Consider the following 24234-nt stretch of genomic DNA (forward strand, 5'->3'; position numbering starts at 1 on the left):
GATGTCACTAAACTGGCTCCAAGTCCAGAAAATTAGATTCTGCTGTCAAGATCTTACCTAATTAAAATTAATAATAATCATCTAATGATACATTCTGCAATATTTTCTAAATGAGACATTCCTATAGGAATATGTCCAAAACTTTCAGTACAGCAACCTTGTAATCCTCTGGCTCTAAACCACTTAAGTCTTAAACTATTGTCCACAAGACATTTGCTGGTCATCAACGCATTTGTCAGGGGATTCTGTATAAATGTTAATATTAATTAAAATAAGAATCCATGGGTAATGTGGTATAGACACATACACACACCTGCATATAAACACTCCTGGCAGGATACAATGCATAGCCCTGTTTATTTACCCTCAGCCCTTACAAAGAGCCAGGACACCACAGCAGCCCCTATTGTAAATCCTTTATCTCTATCAAGAATGGAGGTTTCCCCAGCTCAAAAGCCCCAAAAATGTGTCAACACACAACTCATTTACATTGCAAAATTGGAAATAGAAAGTGATCAGGTAGAAAAGCCTCACCTTATAGCCTACAGCACAGTATGCTTATTTTTACTTATCTATAGAAAAGTTCGCTTAAGTTGGACGAATTTTAAAAAGAATTATAACTATTGACAACATTCTCCACTCTATTTATAAATATGTGTATTTATAGGCGACAAAACGATCCATCATCAATCACAGACAAGAACTGATCCCATATCTATCAATCTATGATTATCAGTCCTGTTATGATCAGGATAACATGAACTATGGCATCTCTCCTCTGCAGACAGCTCCATTGCTCTACATTATCTGCTATTTTGTCTATGAAATCTCTCCAGATCTCCAGAGAGACCCTACTACTGTCTATGGGATAAATAATTAATTGAACCGGCGGCCTCTGACCCCCTGAAAGTCCAGTCGGGACGCGTCTGCGGTAATAAAGCCCTTGTCAAATATTCATTTAGCAGTTAATGTGAGCTGCGCTCCCCTGAGACTGCCTGCATGAGCACTGAGGCTGCCTGGCCAGGGATGCTGCTAATCTACTGCCCTGTTCTACAAAATACTTCAATACAATCACATGGGAAACTTTAATCTCATCAGTCGAGTCATCCAAACATTATGGGAAGCTGAGGAGACATTCCCCTAAAGCAAGGATATGAAACCAGGGCGACATATTTTACTACAGAGAAATCACTTGAATGTATAGAAGGATCCACAGACATGGGGATACTTGAAGAGTTTCCAGCACAGCAATAGTGGCATCAGTGTTATTTTAATTAAATCTATTTTATTGGGTTGTAGAGCAGCTTAAGAGATATTAGAAAGAAACAAGAGATTAGCATAAAATTCTAATTTAGGAGGCAATAAATATAACTGCAGTTTTTATGATGGGGGAGGGGGTATTATTGTAAGGTGCATTGAACCTAGAATGCAAGGCAGTAGATACATCTGCATCTCAAGACAGAAGACAATTCCTGATGCTTACACATTGAGATTTTCATTTAGGAGATGTTGTGCAAGACCTGAAACAATTATCTAATCATTGTATAAGACTTTATACCAAGTATGTAAGACTTAAGACATCACAGGTATGTCACACTAGAGGGACTCAAATTACTATGAACCAAATGTAAAGATCTAGAAGTGTCACTGTGACCTGGGCAAAAATAAAACTATGGAAAACTAAGAAACATGACTATTCTCAATATATACCACAATCCGAGACAACAATAACCTAAGAGACGTTAGAGTAAATCAAATATAAGATCGCAAATCAGGGAAACCCCTAACCTAGGAGACTTTACTGTAAACCAGATATTAAAAATCACACATTTGGGAGACATTACTGTGACATAATAGATATTACTGCAAATCAAATATGTACTACAAAACCGAGAGAACTCTAACTTATGAGACTTTACTGTACATCACATATAGAAGATCTCAAAATGGGTATAATATAAAAAGAGAGACCCCTAACCTAGGAGACATTGCTGTACATCAAATATATAAGATCGCAAAATATATATAATATAAAAAGAGAGAACCCTAACCTAGGAGACATTGATGTGTATCAAATATATAAGATCTCAAAATATAAATGTAATATAAAAAGAGAGAACGCTAACCTAGGAGAAATTGCTGTTCATCAAATATATACGATCTCAAAATATATATATAATATAAAAAGAGAGAAACCTAACCTAGGAGACATTGCTGTACATCAAATATATAAGATTACATTAGTGTAAACGAAATCTAAAAATTCACCCTTTAAGGAGACAGTGTAAACCGAAAATATAAGATGTAGGACTCTAGGAGGCATCACTCGGATTTTGGGAGCATTACTGTAAACCAAAAGACATTTAACTGATCTATGAGACATTAAAATAAAGAAAGACAACCATAACTCTTAGCCAGGACTCATTACTAAGTTTTAGGAGAAACTACTCTAAAAAAGAAACATTTTCCCAAACCAGGTATTTAGGGTAAGACATTGATCTACATTGATTCTAAAGGAATAAAAGACACCACCAAAGAAAACCCGACTGTCAGTAATAGTAAACCCGACTGTCAGTAATAGTAAATATGAAGATGTACATCGCATTCAATTCTTCTATGTACAAACATTTCTATTCCAATTGTAATAATATACTGACGTCCCTGGACAAGAATTCCGATGCGATACAGAGACCAAATGGGATTATAAATTCATATGAGACCAATGTACTCAGATTTACCATATAAATATTGTATATCGCATTCACATGGAAGATGCAATGATTTTAGTTTATCTTCTAATTTACCATTCATAGGAACCAATACATACGTATAAGAAACGGGGTGCAATGGTCAAAAAACCTGCATGCTAAAAAAGGATCCTTCAACTAACGAAAATCTAGACAGATCTACAAGGAAATGTGAGATAGCATATGTATCATAATATACGGCCGTACTGTACATGTAAATATATATTCTAATTGTAAAACCACTTTCACACAGTCAGTGTTAAGGCAATATGTTGTACCAGTATTTTAAGACAATTTAAGAAAAATGTACAACAGTTTCTCCACTCTTTCTTTTGGCATCCAAATACAGATGCAAAACAGTGACCGTGTGAAAAGGGCCTAAGGGTTAATTCATTGACGATAATACAATGCCCTGCCAGAGACATGTTGATGTTCACAGAAACGATTTAACCCCTTCCACAGGACAGAATAGTAATCTGAGGACAGCAGCTATAATATATCGATTATCCTTCCCCCTGATAACAACGCAGGAAGCTATAATCAATACTGTACAAACTATTGCTGGCACCGGACACATTGTATCGAATAGTAGTTGGACTCTACCTCATGGGAGCTGAAGCACCTCTTCTGTACAGCAGAAGCTTCTTTCATGGCTGGTTAGTAGCTGGAGATAATATCCAGGGTTGGAGGCCGCTGGCAATTTATAGAGACAGGATTAATAGGCGCAATTTGTTTGCAATACAGAGAAGTTTTGTAGAAGCTGAGGCTGACGGATGGATTACAGTGATCCGCTTTATCACCAAATGTCAAAGCAACATTTACCTTGTGAGGAGATGGATGCCCCATTATTCTGGCTCCCTGTCACCCTACTGATCACATGCATAAAACACTAAAAATGCACCATATTACATACATCTAGACTGACTGCAATGGTTAATATCATAGAAAAGATATCAAAGAAATCAAAGACTCAACCTCATTTCAGATTCCATATTTCAAAAATTTATTTATCTCAAACTGCAGAATGGAGTAAAAACTTAAGTGGGAAATGTGGCTGTTATAAGGGTGGGATTAGTTCATATATTTATATATATACACAGACTGGGCTAGAACCGAGCCGAGCCTTTTCTTTTTTTCTTAAAATACATCTACTGAAAATGAGAGCCAAAAAAACCCTTAAAATATCATCACAATAAAATTTACAGAAATATTACAAACCATAAGAAAATATGTCAAACACAGTAGTTTCGAGGATGAAAAGACTTGGAGAAGAGCCTGATATAAATTAACAAGTCAAAAAAAAAAGAATCTTCCCCTTTTGTTGTGCCCTTGGTTCTGGGTTTATTTTATACAATTTTATCTAAACGAATAAAATGTCCAAATTGGGAAGAAAGGAAAAACAAAGCAAAAAATAAAAAAAATAAACCGTGTTCCCCTCCTGCAGCTCATGCCAAGCTGTCTTGACCTAGAAGTGTAAAAAGATTGGCAAAGTCGCAGCTTATAAACAGTGGGCATTGGTGCCATCCATGTTTATCTGATAAATACTGTACAAAAAAAACATTTCATCACTAGCTCTAAATATTATTGGGAATTTTCTCTGCCACCTCTGTGACGAGTTCCTAATCTCTCTGGTTCTTTACAAGTTCTTTTGTTTTGTTTGTTGTATTTTTTTTATGTATTTTTTTCAACCCCCCATTTTTTTTTCCTCTGTACAAAAATAGTCCAAAAAAAAGTCCAAACTCTACTAATAAAAGTTTGTGCTTTAGTCCTTCCTCACATGTGTGATAGAGGCAGTGTGCCATTGATGGTTGTGCCCGGTACTGATGCACTCTGGTAGTGCTGGGACATATGCAGTCTGCTCTGGGCGGATGGCTCTGGCACCTCTGCCCCAGGTAGGTACATGCTGATCATGTCCCGGAGGTCACCCGCCTGGCAAGGAGCCCGCGAGTGGGAAGAAGAGGTGACTACAGGCGGGCTGGAGCTGGACTCGGACTTTACCACGGAGCCCATGGAGCCCAGGGTCATGCCAGGGGCCCCTTGCTGGGAGTAGGACATGCTGTAGGTGGGGGAGCCGTTCATGTAGGTCTGGGAGCTGCTCATGGAGTTGTACTGGAGGGCACTGACATCGTAGCGGTGCATGGGCTGCATCTGAGCTGCGTTGTGGGCATTGAGGCCCGGGTGCTGCGGGTAACCCAGCTGCTCCTGCATCATGCCATAGCCCCCGTTGGTCCAGCCGTTCATGTGGGCATAGCTGTCCATCCTCTGGTTGACCCCAGCGCCCAGACTGGCCCCTACCCCGACCCCAGAGCTCATGGAGTTGCCCCCCGGTGCCAGCAGCCCCCCGGGCAGGGTGTACTTATCCTTCTTCATGAGGGTCTTGGTTTTCCTCCGGGGCCGATACTTGTAGTCGGGGTGCTCCTTCATGTGCAGGGCTCGCAGCCTCTTGGCCTCGTCTATGAAGGGCCTCTTCTCGGCCTCGGAGAGCAGCTTCCACTCTGCCCCCAGCCTCTTGCTGATCTCCGAGTTGTGCATTTTGGGGTTCTCCTGCGCCATCTTCCTCCGCTGCCCCCGGGACCACACCATGAAGGCGTTCATGGGTCTCTTCACCCGGTCCGGGCTGTTCTTCTGGTTGTTGGCCGCAGAGTTGGAGTTGCCCCCAGAAGTCTGCTGGGGGGCGGGGGGCTTGAGCTCGGTCTCCATCATGTTGTACATTCACGCGGCTCTGGTGGGTGCCCTGCGCGCCGGCTGGGAGTAGTAGTAGTAGTGATGGTAGTAGTGCTGGTGCTGGTAATAGTAGTGCTGGTGCTGGTGATATGCCGGTAATACTGCTCCGCTCCGCTCCTCTCACACAACCAGGAAACTAGTTTTCATCCTGCGCCTTTGACAAGTGCTGAGACTTTTTTGAAACAAGTTAATAGACAAGCGTCCATGTGACGGGGCTGTCAGGGAATAAATGGCCTCCGGGCGGCCAATCAGCGGGCGCTGCACTCTCCGCATTTGCATGGGCTGGGCGTGGCTATGAGCGAGCGGCAGGCTGCGTGCACGGGGAGGGGGCTGGGCCCAGCAGCCTATTACATGAGCGGCCCCTCCCCCTCCCTGTCTCCCAGCAGCAACAGCAGCAACAGGTCACACACGCCTCATAGCAGAGGGAGCGCTAAACTTGTGATAACACAGCACACACCTATATATATATATATATATATACACACACACATATGTATATATACATGTATACTGTGACTCGATTCCCCACATACCTGGCAGGCCCCCACACCACACAATCTTCTCTCTATACAAACAGAAAGATAAAGGGGGGCAAAAAACTCCCTCACCAAAGCAACCAAATTATTCCAAATTCTGCTAAAGAAGTCACTGGGACCGATTAAGAATAAAGTAAAAGGAAAAAGCAGATTTTGAGAGGTAGAAAGGCCGCATCTAATAGAAAAGCAATGACTTTCCAGCCAAAATATCAAGTCAGACTAAAAGTGACTAAAAGTATGGACCGGGGGAGACGCAGCGTAACGTTACACGCCGCCCCATTGTCACTACAGAAAGATTTCCATTGGGGGGAAACATCAATACCAGGAGCAATGGCAGTAGGGCCTTACAAATAGGTAGTTTTGTTTCTCTTGTTGTAACTACATAGAGCTGAACAAAGAGGCGGCTATAGGATTACTTCCATCCCTGTGTATCTAGAAGAATACGTCCACCTCCAAATAAATATTGGACACAATAAATAACGTGTGTGACTAGCTGAGGGCTGGGGACATGCAGGGGCCTGACAATATAATACCACAAATGGCACCTAAAGTGACTACAACAATAAAAGCATAATAGATAACAAATCAGGTGTAGATACTAAGAAATATCTGAGAATAGCACCCAAATGTGCGCTGAAAAGTGGTGTCTGGGGAATGGGGTAGGGTGGGGGTCTTCTCAAAGAAGATAATATAACTGAAACTGAGTAAATCTAGATAATTCGGGGATTTACGCAAGGTTTTTATTCATGTTTATCTATATATCTACTATTATCTATTAATTAATCAATCAGTCGATCTATCAATTATCTATCTCTCCTATCTATCAATTATCTATCATCATTCATTTATTAACTGCAATAACAAGCTATAAAATAAAACGAGACCTTGGAGCATAACCTAAATCTACCAAGTTTTATCCCATTCAAAGCCCCACAGTTTGCAGCTGGAAAATGACTAGAATAAGTTTGAACATCACACTAGAGATTTTCTGATCTTCCTCCAATTGATATTAGAGTGGCTATTCATTGGATTTAAAAGAAACAGGTTCTTTGAAAAAGTCCTTTAGAGTCTGATGGTGTAAGAGCGCCGTCTAATGGCCGGCCTGAGAATTACACAACACTTCTACTGCTGAGCATGAACCCAGTAAAAGTAGATTATCTTTAGTTAATGGTTTGCCTTTTTAGCTTAGAAACCATTACTAGGCCAAGTGTTTTTAATGTAGCTTTACAGCAGTTTAAAGGAATTAATATTGTAATATAATGGAATATACTGTGATAGTTTCTGTAGATGATATACATTATACAGCAGTTTAGTGGCTTTAAATTGGTACACTGTGTTTATTAAATCAAAAGACAAAAAAAAAATCACAGCTAAAAAACTTCTAAATATAAAAGACTACATAGCAATTAAATAAATAATGCTTTTTGCAAATCTTTATTACATACTCATTCTAATGTTACCATCATTTATATTGCTGATAATAATAATACAAATGTGATTTAAGGGTTCATCTTCAAAAAATCTATCTATCTATCTAGTTCTTAAAATATTTAAAAAGCAATTTGAAGCATTAATTTTTAGACTCCAGTTAAAACTCTATTAATTATACAATAAAAGGAAAACATGAAAAAGACTCTAAATAAGTTTGCAACGAGCTACTCTTTTCTTGTTATATTTTTTAACATAATCTTCAAATTAAACTGCAATTCTTAATTAGAAAATCAGATCTCATAATGTAATTCAAAATAAAAATTAAGAATTTTATCATTTTAATTTGAAAATGTATCACCGCCCCAGTTAACTCATCCTTTACTTGAAAAACAAATATTTTATTGCTCTATCTATGTATCTATTTTTTATATTATAGTATTACTACAAGTATTATAGTTGTTTATTACATTTTGTTATTTAATATTGTATTTATTGGAAATATAAAACATCATACTATAAAAGGCTTTAGTAAAGTTTACCGCCTAAATATTCCAAAAGTAATGTGTTTATAAAGAAAGTAGAGGGAACTAGGGGTTTAGGTTGCAGTAATGAGGGGAGGCATCATGCTATTATATGGTTCCATCTGCATGTGAGTGTGTTCCCTGCACTCCTCCTAATCTTCTTATGGAAATGAAGAACTGCAGGGGAGCAGGGGCACTGGGAGAATGTCCTTGTTAACAGGAATTTCTCAGCATTGCTAATTAGTGCAGCCTGATGACCACCAGTATTGGGGGAAAGCACTCACAAACCCTGGCAAAGAGGAGGAGGAGGAAGGAGAAGAGGAAGAGCTGCCTCATTTTATTTTCTAATTACAAATCTGAAAAGGTCCTATTGGGCTCAGAGAGTTTTATCTCTCCCTGAAATAATTAATGCCCTGCTACTCAATGCTAAGTGACTGTGAGGGATAAAGGTTTGCACCGTCGATCTAAATCGATTATCTGATCAAATCTGAGGCTTTACACCTGTTGGCATATTCATATCTTGTAATAGTAAATAAAGAAAAGTAAAAAAAAAAAAAAACACAAACACACGCAAAGATGTAGATATTAATTCACACACATTTATATTGATATGTATAAGTATTGATTTAATCCTATGATCCATGCTCAAGACTGACTGACTTTTAATTAAGAGTGATATGACTGTGATAAAAAGCGTAATAGTAAAATATATTAGGTAAAACATGTGCTATTGTTACTACTTAGATTTTCTAGAGTTAATTATTGCCTATTTAGCTTACAAAAAACATTAATTGGCCTGGCTTTTTAAAAATAGTTTAGCAAGCAGATTTTATAGCAGTTAGGTACGTCTCTTTATGACATATCCTTAGGTTGTCACAAAGAAGTTAACATTTGTTTTATTAGATATGGATTAATTTAAATACTTGGTTATATTATATAACCAAATTAAATAAAAGCCTAATACCAATATTAGTAATAATAATAATAATAATAATAATAATGATAATAATAATAATAATAATAATAATAGTGTGATCTGGTAATAAAGAAATTACTACATATATATATAAAAAAAATGCAAGTAAAATTGATTTCTAACTAATTTACTATTATTTTTCTCTCCTGATCTATAATACAAATTTAGAATTTTTGTTACAGTGAAAAAAAAAAATGTTTTAGTAACTAGATAACAATTACAGCTATTTACTATGTATGTCTTAATATTAGATTTACATTAAACTAAAATACATACAAAATAATGACATGAAAAGTCAAATTGTAAATTTGAACAATTTTTCTTAAAAAGTTGCCATGTATTATTTTGGTTTAGTCACAATAGTGGATAAAAAGGTTGTACCTTTTGGAGCACATTGGTTATGTGCTTTAAGTTCTGTACACCTGCCGGAGATAGAAGTCTTGTAGATACCATACAATAAAACATACAAGAGTGGGTTTTGTTCAATTATACTGATAAAACTGCTGCATGTATTAAGCATCAGATATTATTGCACCAACTATATGAAAATATATACCTTTAATAATAATTATTTTATTACATGGGATATATAATACTATATTAGGTAAAACAGAGAAGCTGTATACACACACACACTAACTAGTAATGTGATGGAAAGTGTGCTTGTTCCCAGCAATACCTGGTCAATGAGATTTTATTTTTCATCCTACTCCAGAACAATTATCCGGTAGCACAAGAGCGTCCTTGAAATTTCTTATTGATTATCTGGAAGGACTGGGCCCCCGCTTTGTTCATGGCTGATCAGGAAGCGTAGCAATTGTAATTGTGAGAAGTGGCATTCTAGGTACAGGGCAATAAAAGGCGCCTCATCCACAGCCACATTTATCCAATCATTTCCTTCAAGGACTCTTGACAAGCAGCGGAATTCACAGCGCATCCAGCAGCCACCTTAACCCATCCTCAGGCCAGGCATACACTGGCACAACACCGGATCATTTGTCTCTATCCAGTTCAACATTCTGTGCCATCTGGTCATGACACAATTATATGATTGTATGACATTTACAGATCAGCCTGCACTTTATCAAAGAAATTACCAACTTTACAGATACTTGTAATTAGCCTGTAAAATCCATAACTCTAATAGTACATACATACAAAGTCATTATATTTACATATGTAGCCAAATAGACGCCATGCAACATATAATAAAACATAGAGCGGCTTATCTACTAGCATCTCTCCAGAATGCAAAATGACTATTATAAAAGAATACATTTTGTCGAATATTACATTTCCATGTAAGCAATTGTTATTAATGATAATACTGTTGATGACAATATCAGTCTGAGTAAAAAATGTTAAATAATCAGTCTCAAAGTTGCCCTTTTAACATTGCTATGTCATTGTTATATGGTGTGGTGGGATTAAGAGTATAGTAAAAAATGATGTGGCAGGCATAGTATTAGTTGAATAAAGGCTATAGATTGAAACACTAAGAAGCACTGGTATATAAGATATGGATTATTTAAAAGGGATTTAGGGCAAAAACAAAAATTGAGGTGTTTATCGTAAAAACCGTCCCTATCATGGATTAATAAAAAAACATAAAATCGCTAAAATCTATCTATCTGTCTATCTGTGAGCAAGTACAGAACAATTGGATATAGGAAATATGTAGGTAGATAGCTAGATAGATGAATGGATGAAGGATAGAATGGCAAATGGAAAGATACAGACAATGTAGTTTGTTCTGCACAATAGACAACAAGATGCATTAAATTGGTTGTAATGAATTATAAAAACCTAAATTTGACATGTACCATACAGTAAGTGAATAGCGCAGATAAAACCCCTTATAGACATCATAGGAAATGATGATGAATAAAGCATTGAAATAAATGAAGATGCCTGGTTCTTATCCCTCCCAGCGCCAGACCTTTCACTCATTTAGGATTTAGTATATTCTACACACACAGCTTTTCTGCTTCTGTAAGAGGAAAAAAAGTTCTATAATGAAAATGACACAAGGCAAATACTAGACCTGGATCAGGACTGGCACTGCGCAGCTCCCACTGTGTCCAACAGGGGGGGCCCAAGGCAACGTGCTCTGCAGAGCTACACATCTGACACATCCTCAATCACTTGCTAAGGATACATCACACAATCTTAGCGGGGTCTTCTATAGTTCTTTACTCTAGACACATGAAAAACATGAAGGACTCAAAAGGTTTTTTTTTCTTATCAGTTTCGCCCATCTAAAAAAAAAAAATGCAGAGCTCATGTACTTTGAAGGTCGGAAAAAAGAAATTAGATGACACTTGTGAAATGTAATGCTGGTCTCCGGTCATTAAATTAGGCAACAGCGACTGTTAAAAATATTCTGCCGTGTAGGTATTAAACACCTTACATAAAATAACAAAATGTAAATGCCATATGTCAAATGGACTATATTTATTAATACAGATAGCTAAGTTTTGATAGGGCGATCACAATAGAAAACACAGCACAAACTGTGGGAATTGTACACGATACATGACTGTCTCCATTCTAGGGTCGGTTTAGCATGCTTTGTGCATAAGATTTTTTGTGTACAAGAAAACGTGCTAATACATCGGCCCCAATGTCTTCCACTAGTAACTTAGAAATGATGGAATTAATTGGAGTAAAATCCAAACACCAATTATTGGACCGTACAGGAGCCTTTCCCAAGTGAACTTTAAAGAGGCCTATGTGAGGGCCCATAAATGATGCATGGAATTGTGCTCCAATAAATTGATTTAATCATCTATCTATCTATCTATCTATCTATCTATCTATCTATCTATCTATCTATCTATCTATCATCTGTCGTTCTAAACTGTAACATCATTCTGTCAGAAGAAGCTAAATCCCCTCCATAGACAAATCAGAACACAAATCTGGTAGTTATTGTGGTCCGGAGTGCAGGGGGTTACACATCAATAAATGTCACATTTGCCCAGTGCAGAAACTTTTCTCAGTGATAGGAGGGAGGGGGTGAAAGGGGAGCAGACATTCATTATGTAGCAGCGGCATTAGGCAGGAGCATTTCAATGCTGGCGACCAGTGATGGGAAATATTCAACAGAAGCCCCCATTGTTTCCTTCCAGGGGAATTGTTATCTGTGTGTGAATATCTATCTATTCATCTATCTATCTATCTATCTATCTATCTATCTATCTATCTATCTATCTGTTCTCTCTTATGTACATGACTGTCATCATCATATAATCCTTTTAATGGCCTCTGACTTATGAGATATTGTTCTTTGCTCAGAATGTCTGCCATAAATATTACAAGTGTTGCATGATACTAAAGAAGCGGGTTGCTGCCTGAGGACAGTCGGTTGTGCTGTCTTATATGTACAGCCAATAGTCATGGATGCATGAATAATAGCTACACTTTGAGTATATATATATATCACGGGCACACCATGTGTATATATATATATATATATATATATATATATATATATTTATATATATATACAATTTATCAATTTATGCACCTTCTAATTATTGTAGTGCCCCATTTTCAGGTCTATTCAGATGCACATATGTACAGACATAGATTGGCATAGGCACAATGAAGAATAATACAGAAGATGTGGGGTTTTGGATATATAAAAAAAAAAAATCTGCTTGCAGAAGCCGCTCTTCACCTGCACTTCCATGGCCTATCCTAATGACAGCGGTTGGGGATGTACAAGTGTGAGATGAAATTAGCAGTCATTACCAGTCCTTTAACTACGTGGCGCTTTTGATCAGCACTAAATTAGCTTTGCAGCCCTAACAAAGGCTCTGTATCAGGCAGTGGGCTGTAAATACTGCGCCATGACCTGCCCTCAACACCTTCTCCCCTGCCAATCACATCTGCATCTTACAGCCTAGGATTAACCTTTCTCTATAGTTCAGCTCAAGAAAATCATATATATACAATATATCCAACTAGAGGACACCGGTAAACAGACGACAGATTTTTCTCCATGTGTCCAATAAGCATCAGTATACATTGTCCCTAATGTTTTCTTCTCTTTACCCCAACTCTACTGTCATTATAAAATATAGAAATAAATAGGGGTTAATCCCCAATTCTGATAACTGACAAAGCTCAATCAGCCCAGTCCTAAGCATACATTATATCCCATCCTTCTAAATTCAAGCTTCCAGAATCCACTAAAAACTATACAGAATCTTCAGGAAATATGAGGCATGTAATTCTTCACTCCGTCAGAGGAGGAGCCAAAGAGCAATGTAATAGTCTGCAGCACTCACAGCACTGATCTCACACATGAAGAATAGATATAGGAGAGCTGACTGAGCTAGTGAGATGAAGCAGAGCTGAGTTTGTAATTATATAATGCATAGATTTCCCACACATATTATATGTATTGTCGAGACCTACATTGTATAAATGACATGTATGCTCTACACGTTTATGGGAGTTTTATCCAGGACTTGTATGGCCACCCAGTGCTTTTGTAGAAACTATTAATTACATGAACAGCAAATTTGTCAACTGCATAAATATTTGAATATTTAAAGATTCAGAAGTTCATTGTTTTTCTATATGACACAACTGATATATGATCATTCGTAATATGTGATTAGAACATTTACATGGGACTGCAGCCAAAAATATTCAAACAAATACAAATCCATGAGTACATATAGGTGCCCTTGGGTCATAATAAGCTTAAGGAGAAATAATTTCTAGCATTTTCTGTACTTGCAGCACACATAGTATTTTCTGAAGATGGTAAGACGCTATTCATATTGATTTCAATTATAATATACAACTTATATTCCCATCAGTTATTCATATAGGCAATTCTGTATCAGTTAAGGGAAATAATGTCTATACTGGAAATTGTAACAAAAACAATAATTAATTAGTAATACTAATTATTATTAGACATATTTTAGATAGGGATTGTCTCTTTTTAGTATAAATCACATAAGAATAAGGTAGGTTTCCATTGCACTTTTATCATTGGTTCATGGTAATTGGATGAGCACATCAGATTTTACTAGTAGAAGATCCACAGGTGGTTACACAATTTCTTATGCCATCTTTCAGTTGGTGACAAGGGTAAAGTCTTGGCAATGTCAACGACCAATGACCCTGTGCCCATAGAACTACAAGTCCAGGCAGGTGTGTGGCATACAGGTGTATCCGGCAGCTGAGCATGATCATCCCTTGATTTGCCCTGGATAGAGCACAGGTGTGCACAGTTCTAGCAGTGAACTGGTTAACATGCAGGCAGAGACCTTGAACTCGAGCTAGGCTGCCTGAACCCACTAGAGCCTCGGCTACGCGGATGATTGGCACATGGGCGGGATGCTGATCACTCTTAGATCCAAAATAAAATAGCTACAGGGGGAGGGGGTGTCAAAGTTTGCTTGCAATTACTTACGTGGCAGCAACTCGGGGTGTTGTCTTCCCAACAGTTTGATTGGCAGCAATAAAGGGGAGTCCGTGCAGTGCAGAAACCCTAAACGTTTGCCTGGAAGCCCCAGTCCCACAGTCAGTCAGTCAGCCTTGTTCTTGCCGGGGCAGGGAGCGCATACCGGTCACATCCTTCCATCCTTCCGTCCATGCAGCCGGCTGCAGCTCTGCGCTCTCCAGCTCCTGGAACAAGAAGCAGTGTTTCTGGCTGTTTTTTAGAAGAATGAACCGACAACAACACAGACACAAAACTGTCGTTCTCGTAAGAGTGCTGCACATGCCCCCACCCTGCACCAGAGAGGCAGCTTTATACTTTACACTGGGTATTCACAGATAATTTGATGGCATTGTTTCTGCTACAGATGGTTCTTTTAATACAATAACAGTGCTCTTTGTGCATACTACCCACAATCACAATCTAAAGCGCTCCCCTCAATAACCATTTTGTTCTCTCTTGTATAGGGCCAACAAAAGCAGCCGTGAGGTAATGGCTTCTGTTTATTGGAGCCATAGAATAGGCATTTCACAAAGATTATTTTTTTTTTTTTCGCCAGAAAGAGACATTGGAAGCTTGAGCTGATCTCTTCATATTTTAATACAACCATTCTCTAAGATTCCTCATCCTGCTGCTGCTCCAGGATGGGTTTATCTTTTCTAAGCTTTGTGCAGACCTTTTATATTATTAGCTGCATAAAAATAGAAGAGTAATAGATTAAACAGACGCTTCATTCTGTACCCAAATTTATACTGTGAAGGGTACAAGAAATGAAAAACCAAGTGTCCCAAAATCAACAATCCAAAACTGTATTTTTAGCTGTCTCTCTGTATACATATCTGTGATCCATGTAATCCAGAGTTGTATTTCTATTTTATGACCTACTTTTCCTCCTTTCTGTCTCCCTCATTTTCCTTCCCTCTTTCTTTCCTTCATTCTTGCTTAGTTCCTATCTTTCCCCTATTTTTTCATCCAAAAAGATATTTTCAAATGGCAAATACATTATATACTATGAATATATATTCTTGTCTCGTCTATAATTTAGGTTTCTAAATATTCTTTCTAAAATTTTATTTCTTTATAACCTAAATTTTTCTATCTAGGTCCACGTGTTTAAACATGAAAACACAGAAAGATTGTACTGTATAGTACATCAATATATACTTTCTTATTTCTATACTTTCTTTCTCTCTTTCATTCTTTTTTTCTTTTCTTTCTTCCAACACATACATGTAAGAGCTCTAATCATATTTATGTAATGAATGTTTCTGGTTGGACTTCTTGCCCCCATATGCAACATATAATTATGATGAAGTGTGCCCTCAAAAACCTACAGAATAAGCACTAGGATGAAGGTCTGGGCTATTAGAGAGGTTTTACAGCCCATAGATAATGCAGCCCAGCAGGGGACTTGTTAGTTGCTGCCTGTGTTTGTCTACCTTTCTATAGGAATTAATGCCACTGCTTGCTTTAACCCTAGAAGTTTGAGCTAACAGTAATCCACCTCTGTGACTTGTAACCCAGTTCCTACAATGTATTTTTGGTCATTGGCCTTTTACACTATGAAGGGTTAAGGCTACATGCACCAATACCCCCCTCTGGGTAATATATAATGTATGGTTGCTATTGTAACTGATAAAGGTGTCTTTTGGGGTAAACAATGTTTTTGCTAAACATACAGGTGTATTTAGTAATGACCATGGAGTAAATAGAAGGGGTGGTAAGATGATTGATGAAGTGTCATCTACGGCCATTTATGACCACCCAGGCGTTGGATCTGGCCAGTTACAGTATTGTTTCCTGTTAGCTACAAGGCACTGGGTGTGATATGACAAAAAGAAAACCCACCTTAAAAACTGTTTGCTTCCACCAACAAAGTAATTGGGGAATCAATTACAGGATTATTATGATGTCTTTCATTTCTGAAATTATGTCTTTCATTTCTGAAAGGAATAACATTCCCAATAACAGCATTTTCTGATTTATGGGGGTGCACATAGATTTATATATATATTGCACTTTGGGGAAATTAAGTTCTTTTTTTATTTTAGTAATCTTTCGCCCCTATCCGTCAGCTGTTGTTGTCTATAGGTTTCTATAAATCTAAGCATAATCTATTCATATAAGCCTAATATATAACTTAATATCTGTCTAACATCTAATTATCCATGTATCTTTATGACTTTCTTAAAAATCTTTGATTATTGGTAAATTTTATATTATTATCAGCCCTGTTTACCTTTATCTAAAATTGTATTTATTCGATTTCCCCTTTATAACAAAATCACTCAATCTGTCTATCTATCTCAAAAGAAATCAGGCAGTTACATCAGGTAGTGTAACTGAAAATTAAAAAAATGAAAGAGTTGTGATGAAAAAAGGTGAACGGTTATTCCATCATCTTGATAGCAACGTTTCGCCTTTGTTACGTGAGCTTGAAAAAGGCTCAAATAGGAGAGCCAAAGAGCTGCTATAAAGATGATAGAGTAAAAGTTCTGTGCTACCATTTCTTTGAAACTTTCTATCTATTTGTCTGTCTTTCTGTCTATGTATTTATTGTGCATCTATTATCTATCAGACAATTAATCTATGGGGCAGATGTATCTTAGTCTTGCAATTTGCGCCTTTTTTGGAGCACTTCTGCTCTTTCATTTATCTATGGGCTGATTCCCTTTAGTTAAATCATGTGCTTTTTTGTGTAATTGTTTTGCGCAATTTCAGAAATTTTTGGTACCACCTTTACGAAACGGCTTAATACCTTGGTGGACACTGGACATTTTAAGCGCATATCAGTGATAAATCTGCCACAATTTGACTATCTGTCATCTATCTACCTATTAATAATAATAATAATAATAATAATAATAATAATACTAAATCTTTATTATACAGTGCTTTACAAATTAATCTAGAAAAAGAAAAGTATATATCCATCTATTTTTTGTTTATTTAGTTATCTTTCTTTCTTTGTTTCCTGAGTTTTGTTATCTGTTTTGCTATTTCTTTTGTTAACCCCTAGGCGCACCTGGACGTTATAGTACGTCCCCGGGGCTAGATGCTTAGCGCACGGGGACGTTCTATAACGTCCTGCTTCTGGCACCGGCTCACGAACGGAGCCGGTACCAGAAGCAGCGGCTGTCAGCTGTCTAGTACAGCTGACAGCCTGCGCTAACACCCGCGATCGGAGCCGGCTCCGATCGCGGGTGTTAACCCCTTACACGCCGCGGTCAAACATGACCGCGGCGTGTAACGGTGTTAGCGCTGTGGATCGGATCCCCCGTGCCGCTTACCGGGGGATCCGATCCTCTTCCGGGCAGCTCCGAGGACTGGCATGTGCCCCGGAGCTGCCCGGTCTCCATGGCAGCCAGACCCCTTCCGGGTCTGGCTGTAAACTGTCTGAGCATGCGCAAGCTTGCTCAGACAGTTTACACTGCTCTACAATAAAATAGTATTGTAGAGCAGTGTATTGAACTTAAACCAGTGATCAGAGCATCACTGGTTTAAGTTCAAGTATGTATAAGTAAAAATATGCAAAAACAGTTAACACTACACATTATAATAAATAAAAAATTAATACATAAAAATATAAGCCCCTAAAATGTCACTTTCCCATAAAAAAACTTAATAAAGTATAAAAAACATAAAAACACAAAAAAACCCCGCATATTTGGTATTGCCGCGTCCGTAACAATCTGCATAATAAAACAGAATCGTTACTGGACCCGCACGGTAAACGCCGGAGGAAAAAAACGCAAAAAACATTCCGAAAAAAGATAATTTTTAATTAATACCCTATAAAAAATGCTCTAAAAAGTGATTTAAAAAATGTTATGCACTCCAAAATAAGCCCACTAAAAAGAACAACTGTTCTCGCAAAAAATAAGCCCCTAACAAGATTTATCTGCCAAAAAATAAAAAAGTTATGCATATAAAAAGATGGTGATGCTAAAATGAATAAGATTTTCTCCAAATTAGTTTTTATTCAGTACAATTGAATAAAATACACAAAACCCCCACATATTTGGTATCCCTGCGTCCGTAACAATCTGTATAATAAAACAGAATCGTTATTAGATCCGCAAAGTGAACCCCGTAAAAAACAACCTAAAAAAACTCTCTCTGCTACAGATGATTTTTTATTAATGCCCTTTAAAAATGCTCTAAAAAAGTGATTTTAAAAAGTTACGCAATCTAAAATAAGACCACTAAAAAGAGCTATCATTCTTGCAAAAAATAAGCCCTTAAACAGATTTTTGAGGTGAAAAATAAAAAAGTTATGCATATGAAAGACGGTGATGCTAAAATTAACAACAATTTTGCCAAATTACTTTTTATACAGTAAAAATGGGAAAAAATAAAAAAATATATATAAATGAAGTATTTTCATAAACGTGGCGACCCAAAGAATAAAAATAATATACTATTTTCATGGTATGGTTAACGGCCAAAAAAAAAAACACATAAAAATTTTCCTAAAAATTGATGATTTTCATTTCCTCCACCAACAAAGAGTTAATTAAATCTCACCAATTAGCTATAGATGCCCCAAAATTATGTATTAGAAAAGTGCATCTCATGTGGCAAAAGAAATAAGCCCCTATAGGTGCACAATAAAAAAAAGAAAAAAATTATAGCCTGTACAATGTGACATAGCAAATCTGATTTGAATGGCGCCTCCTTCCCTTCTATGCCCGGCCGTGCGCCCATACAGCAGGTTACCACCACATGTAGGGTATCGGTGTACTCGGGAGAAATTGCGTATCAAACTTTGTGGAGCCTTTTTTCATTTTATCCATTAGAAATGTAAAATTTTCCACCCAAAATGAGTGTATTGTGAAAAAATATTACAATTTGCAGACTCCACCTCCATTTTGTTTTAACCCCTATAAAACACGTAAAGGGTTAACAAACTTCTTAAAAGTGGTTTTTCATACGTTGAGGGGTGTAGTTTCCACAATGGGGTAATTTACGAGTCTCGCTATTATTTAGGCCTCTCAGTGTCAATTAGAAGTTGAGCAGGTCCATCTAAATACAGGTTTTGGCGATTTTACAAAAAATGTGAAAAATGGCACCCAAATTCTGAGCCTCATAACATTCTAGTAAAATATGTGGAATCTTAAAAAACCATGCCAACATAAAGCAGACATTTGGGAAATGTAAGTTATGAATTTATTTGGGTGCTATGACTTTCTGAATCAAAAGTAGAGAATTTAGAACGTTGAAAATAAAGAATTTTTCAAAATTTTTGCCAAATTTTGTTTTTTTTCATAACTAAACGCAAAAGATTTCATCCAAATTTTTAAACTAATTTGAAGTACAATGTGTCACGAGAAAACAATCTCAAAATCCCCTGGATATCTCACAGCGTTCCCACGCTATAACCACTTATAGTGACACAGGCCAGATTTGAAAAATGGGGCTGCGTCCTTTAGGCCAAAAGATGCTGTGTCCCGTAGGGGTTAAGTCATTTTCTTACCACTATCTATCTATCTATCTATCTATCTATCTATCTATCTATCTATCTATCTATCTATCTATCTGTCTGTCTGTCTATCTATCAGTTTACATATTTACAAATCTTTCTTTTTTCATCCAATTATCTATCCGATACTCCACGTCAGTGGCACTGACACTCCACAGCCTTATTTTTATGGATGATTAATTACAGATAGTAGTAATGTTATTCTTAGTGCAATGTTTTGTTCCAGTGTATGTGGAGCAGCAGATGCTGAGCAGCACTAGTGGTTCCTGTAGATGAGGCAGGTAGGTGTACTCAGGTAAACACGCGGGGAGCTGCTGGCATATGCCTCATATTTGTGCTCATTACTCCGCATGATTGGTTATGAATGAAAAGAGAAGGATGCAGATGTTCTGTACATTAACCCATCAGGCACCAGGCACACTATATTAGCCATAGATGCACTAGAATGTGAAAATAAATTGCATTCTTCACACCATCTTCAGCTTTTATTTCAAGAATAGACCAATACTCAGGGATTTGCTCCTCCAGTAGTTTTAATTCAGTGACAATACAGTAGCCCACCCTCTATAAATAGTGTTGTAATTAAAAAAAGAAGAGGCTATATGTGGTAGATCCGGATTTAGAACATTCTGTACAGTAGCTATTAGCTCAGTCATATAAAATACACTGTAGTGTATGCGTGTTCAGAAAAGATGATATAAATATCCAAATTGTTATAGAAAGTAGATTTTTTCATCATATTCTTCCAGTACTTTCATATTTAATATTATTTCCATTTGTAGCACTTTCATCTGATAATAACAACAAAATGATTCTAAACACTATTAGTAATAATAATAATAAGCACAGCTATATATTCACTGGTTAACAGTCAACCTTATTACAATTTAACCCCTTAATTCACTATAATTCACAATACACGTGCAAACGTATTTGTAAGATATGTAAAAGCTCTGCAGGACTTTGCCTCAATAATTTTAACTTTTATAAAATATACATCTAAACATAGAACTAAAAAAGACCATTAACACTAAAGCGTCCCTTCTTTACAGGTGTATGTGAGTTATATTAGCATTCTGTGCCTTCTAGTCAGGAAATAGCATAGTTAATTATCAACATCTCTAGAGCTTTGAAATTTGCATCTGAAAATCCCCTCTGTATTGTCCCGAAAATCGTGCAAATCCAGAGGTTTCTTTAATAATCTCGTTCATTTTGTAGACTGAACCCAAAATTAGCTTGAAAACAGGAATGGCTGCTTTTTACGGCGCAAGAGATAAAAAAAATGTATTCCTTTCATAAAAATCATTTAAAAAATCCTTGCAATATTTTTTTTCTAATAAATGTTTATGATATAATAAATATATTATAAATATTGTATAATGTCACCAAAGAAAATACATAAATATTTTACTATTATTCTAGCATTTTGCGGGATTTAAGAACGGGGTAATAGGAATGTAAAATCCTATTTAGGACAGCATTTACTGCCATTTCCCCGTCTTAGAAGATGATGTTAGGCGACATTGGTTACATAGACTATAACATATTGTTATTTTAATAGACTGTGTGTAGTCTAATCTGCATCTTGTATTAATTTACACACATATGAAAACAAGGTATAATAGATTTTCTCCTGTAAATTGGCCAGGGCGATGAAGTAGCAGTAGACTGCTCCTCTCTGTGTCGCCCATGCCAGTGGTTTGTTTACCAGCTTATTTGAATTAAAATAAACCCAGCTTCTGCTGACTGCACATCATTATCTCTGAGACCATAATCCGGCAGCAAATCCCATATCTTCCAGAACTGGCTCCTTTGTTTGGGATTACTGAAAGTTTATCCTATAACAAAGAGGAATAAGGCTTCCCCTCTCATCCTCATAATTAAGTGTGGGGAGTCATTTAGAATCAAGCACAGGAAAATGTACAATTTAGCCGCACTATATTTCTATACAAACTGGGAGGCAGGCTAGGCCTGGACTAATTGTTAACCTAACATTTAAATGACTAAATCACTTTGGAGACCAGCTTTTAATGTTAAGAGCAACTCTTAACGAGGGTTTAATTTGCGACAAATAACAATAGTTCTCTATTACTAATCGACAGATAGGGTTAATCTGCTTATTTTTTTATAGTGTGTCATGCAAGGGTTTATTCAATCTGGCAGCCATAATAAGGATCAATCCCATATAGTCATGTAAAAATAGTTAACGTAACTGTATTTCTTAATTACTGGAAATCTAATAATAAAAAAAAAACAGCCCCCGGAATACAATGAAAAAAGTCATTTACAAAGTTGTTTTATTCTGTTGTAAAAAAAAATCATCCATTAACAGGAATCTATGTGTTAATTGGAATTAAGAAAGATTGTCACCCGGTCCTAAAGGGCAAATGCTGATTGTATATGGTTATATTGCAAGACAGATAAACCAATGGAGGAAAGTTAAGTGACAACTCCTTTGTTAGCTGTTATGGTACTGCTGTAGCATCCAGAATAAAAGACCATTACAAAAAATAACTACTTTCTGTATCTGCTTGACACCAGCACACATCTTACCATCACCAACAGGAGGCCCTGGCGTCACATTTCATTTTACGCAATTTGCTAAAATTCCAGCACTTGTGGAGACCATAATCCAGGGCAGGTTCTATTCAACCTGGAATAGACCACTTCCCTAATTCTGTCATTGGAGCTATATTGGTTGACTGTTATCAGCAGTTGTAGAAGCAGATTTAACAAAACAATATCTAAATAATGAAAAGCTGACGGTCTGATATCTACTGCCATACAGGCGGTCCCCTACTTAAGAACACCCAACTTACAGAGGACCCCTAGTTACAAACAGATCTCTAAATGTTGGTAATTTACTGCACTTTAGCCCTAGGTTACAATAAACAGCTATAACAGTTACCAAAGGTGTCTGCAATGAAGCTTTATTGTTAATCCTGGGTCTTATTACAATGCAACATTTTTAACATCCAATTGTCACAGAGACCAAAAAAATTTGACTGGAGTTACAATTATTAAATATACAGTTCCGACTTACATACAAATTCATCTTAAGAACAAACCTACAGAAGCTATCTTGTATGTAACCAAGGGACTGCCTGTATTTGGAAGTAGTGGGAAATGCTTGGAGAAGCAGTAGTTAAACTACATGGATACATTTGGACTAGAACAGTAGAAATGCACCTACATAATTGTGTCTATTTACCCCCATGTTGTAGAATTTCACACATCGTGTAATAGATGTATTTGCTCAATGAATGTTTGTTGAAGACAGAGAAAGCTGTGATTGATTTCTGCTTCTTCTAAACTTTTCCAGTAGCGGCATACCCTGGAGCCTAGTGAAAGTGATGTTGTGAGAACATCTGTTCTCCTCCTGTTACACGGCAATGGGAATGTCATGTAGCATGCAGCTGTAAGCCGCAGCTATGCCTCTTTTTGACAACATCTGTCACTATAATACAGTAATACTGTCTGAAGCTTTGTCTTCCCTTACAAGTCAATCTGAAGATTTATAGTGACATAGTTTATAGAGCCCTTGACAAGCTGGGTGGTTTAGAAGCGGTTGTGGGTGTGAATATGACCAAAGTAATAGGTACACAGTGCCCTCTGAGTATTTTACACATTTAAAAATATCTTAAAGTCTATATAAAGTTTAAGATCACATCAACGACTTTTATGCTAAACAGTTAGTTACGCATCAGCTTTTGCAATCAAGAACCATTAGAATTAGCTATAATTGCCAGAAATGTATTATTGACACACAAAAAATGGTAAGATGTCATAAATAGGTCTAGTCATGTATACAAGTATGTATTACTTTATGCCATACACTGGAGAAGGATCTATGTGTTTCTCAAGCGGACAGGGTGCCGGCAGAAATGTTTGTTTCCAGCTCCTTCCTAGTTTTTACCATTAAAATAAGTGGCACATCCCTTCTATAACCAGTGGAGTCTGACCCCTAGGATCCCCATTGATCAGCAAAATAAGAAGTCCTGCTTAGCCCTATTATTTGCAGAGGATCAGCTGTGTTGTCAGGCAGGGCAACACATGGGTTATGCTACAATATTGCTTTGCCTGTATAGCCAATAAGCAATAGGTTCAGCACTCCAGTTAGTACTGTGAACCCTTTATTTTTAACCCTTCCCATCATAGAATGGTATCTTTGGACAGACCATAAAGAGAAATTTAGAAAATCAGGGAAAATCCCTGACTATTAGTGATGAGCAGACCCAAACCACAGTGTTCGGTTCAACTCGCCCCCAATGATAACGCCAGCAGTTGGTGCCATTGCTATTAACTCTTTAAATATCGTTGCCAAAGTCACTGGAGGCCAAGGGTAGGTCACAT

The 24234-nt window shown here is 37.1% G+C and overlaps 1 protein-coding gene across 20 annotated transcripts in view; it reads right to left on the bottom strand.

Moving 5' to 3' along the window:
• SOX2 (SRY-box transcription factor 2) overlaps window positions 1-24234 on the bottom strand; it is a 508319-nt gene that overhangs the window by 23088 nt on the left and 460997 nt on the right. For 15 of the 20 annotated variants that reach the window (XR_011854269.1, XR_011854274.1, XR_011854275.1 and 12 more), the window contains one exon: window positions 14373-14587. The exons of 2 other annotated variants lie outside the window; for them this stretch is intronic. Coding sequence is in view for 1 of the 18 variants with exons in the window: in XM_072142734.1 (XP_071998835.1) it covers window positions 4521-5459 (939 nt within the window). In the remaining 17 variants the exon portion in view is untranslated. Of the gene's footprint in view, window positions 1-3350; window positions 5697-9316; window positions 9375-9614; window positions 12319-14372; window positions 14588-24234 lie in introns of those variants that run through there. 3 more of the 20 variants (XR_011854290.1, XR_011854289.1, XM_072142734.1) reach the window with 3 other exon arrangements.

Source organism: Engystomops pustulosus, chromosome 3 (assembly GCF_040894005.1).
Source record: "Engystomops pustulosus chromosome 3, aEngPut4.maternal, whole genome shotgun sequence".
Lineage (NCBI taxonomy): Eukaryota > Metazoa > Chordata > Amphibia > Anura > Leptodactylidae > Engystomops > Engystomops pustulosus.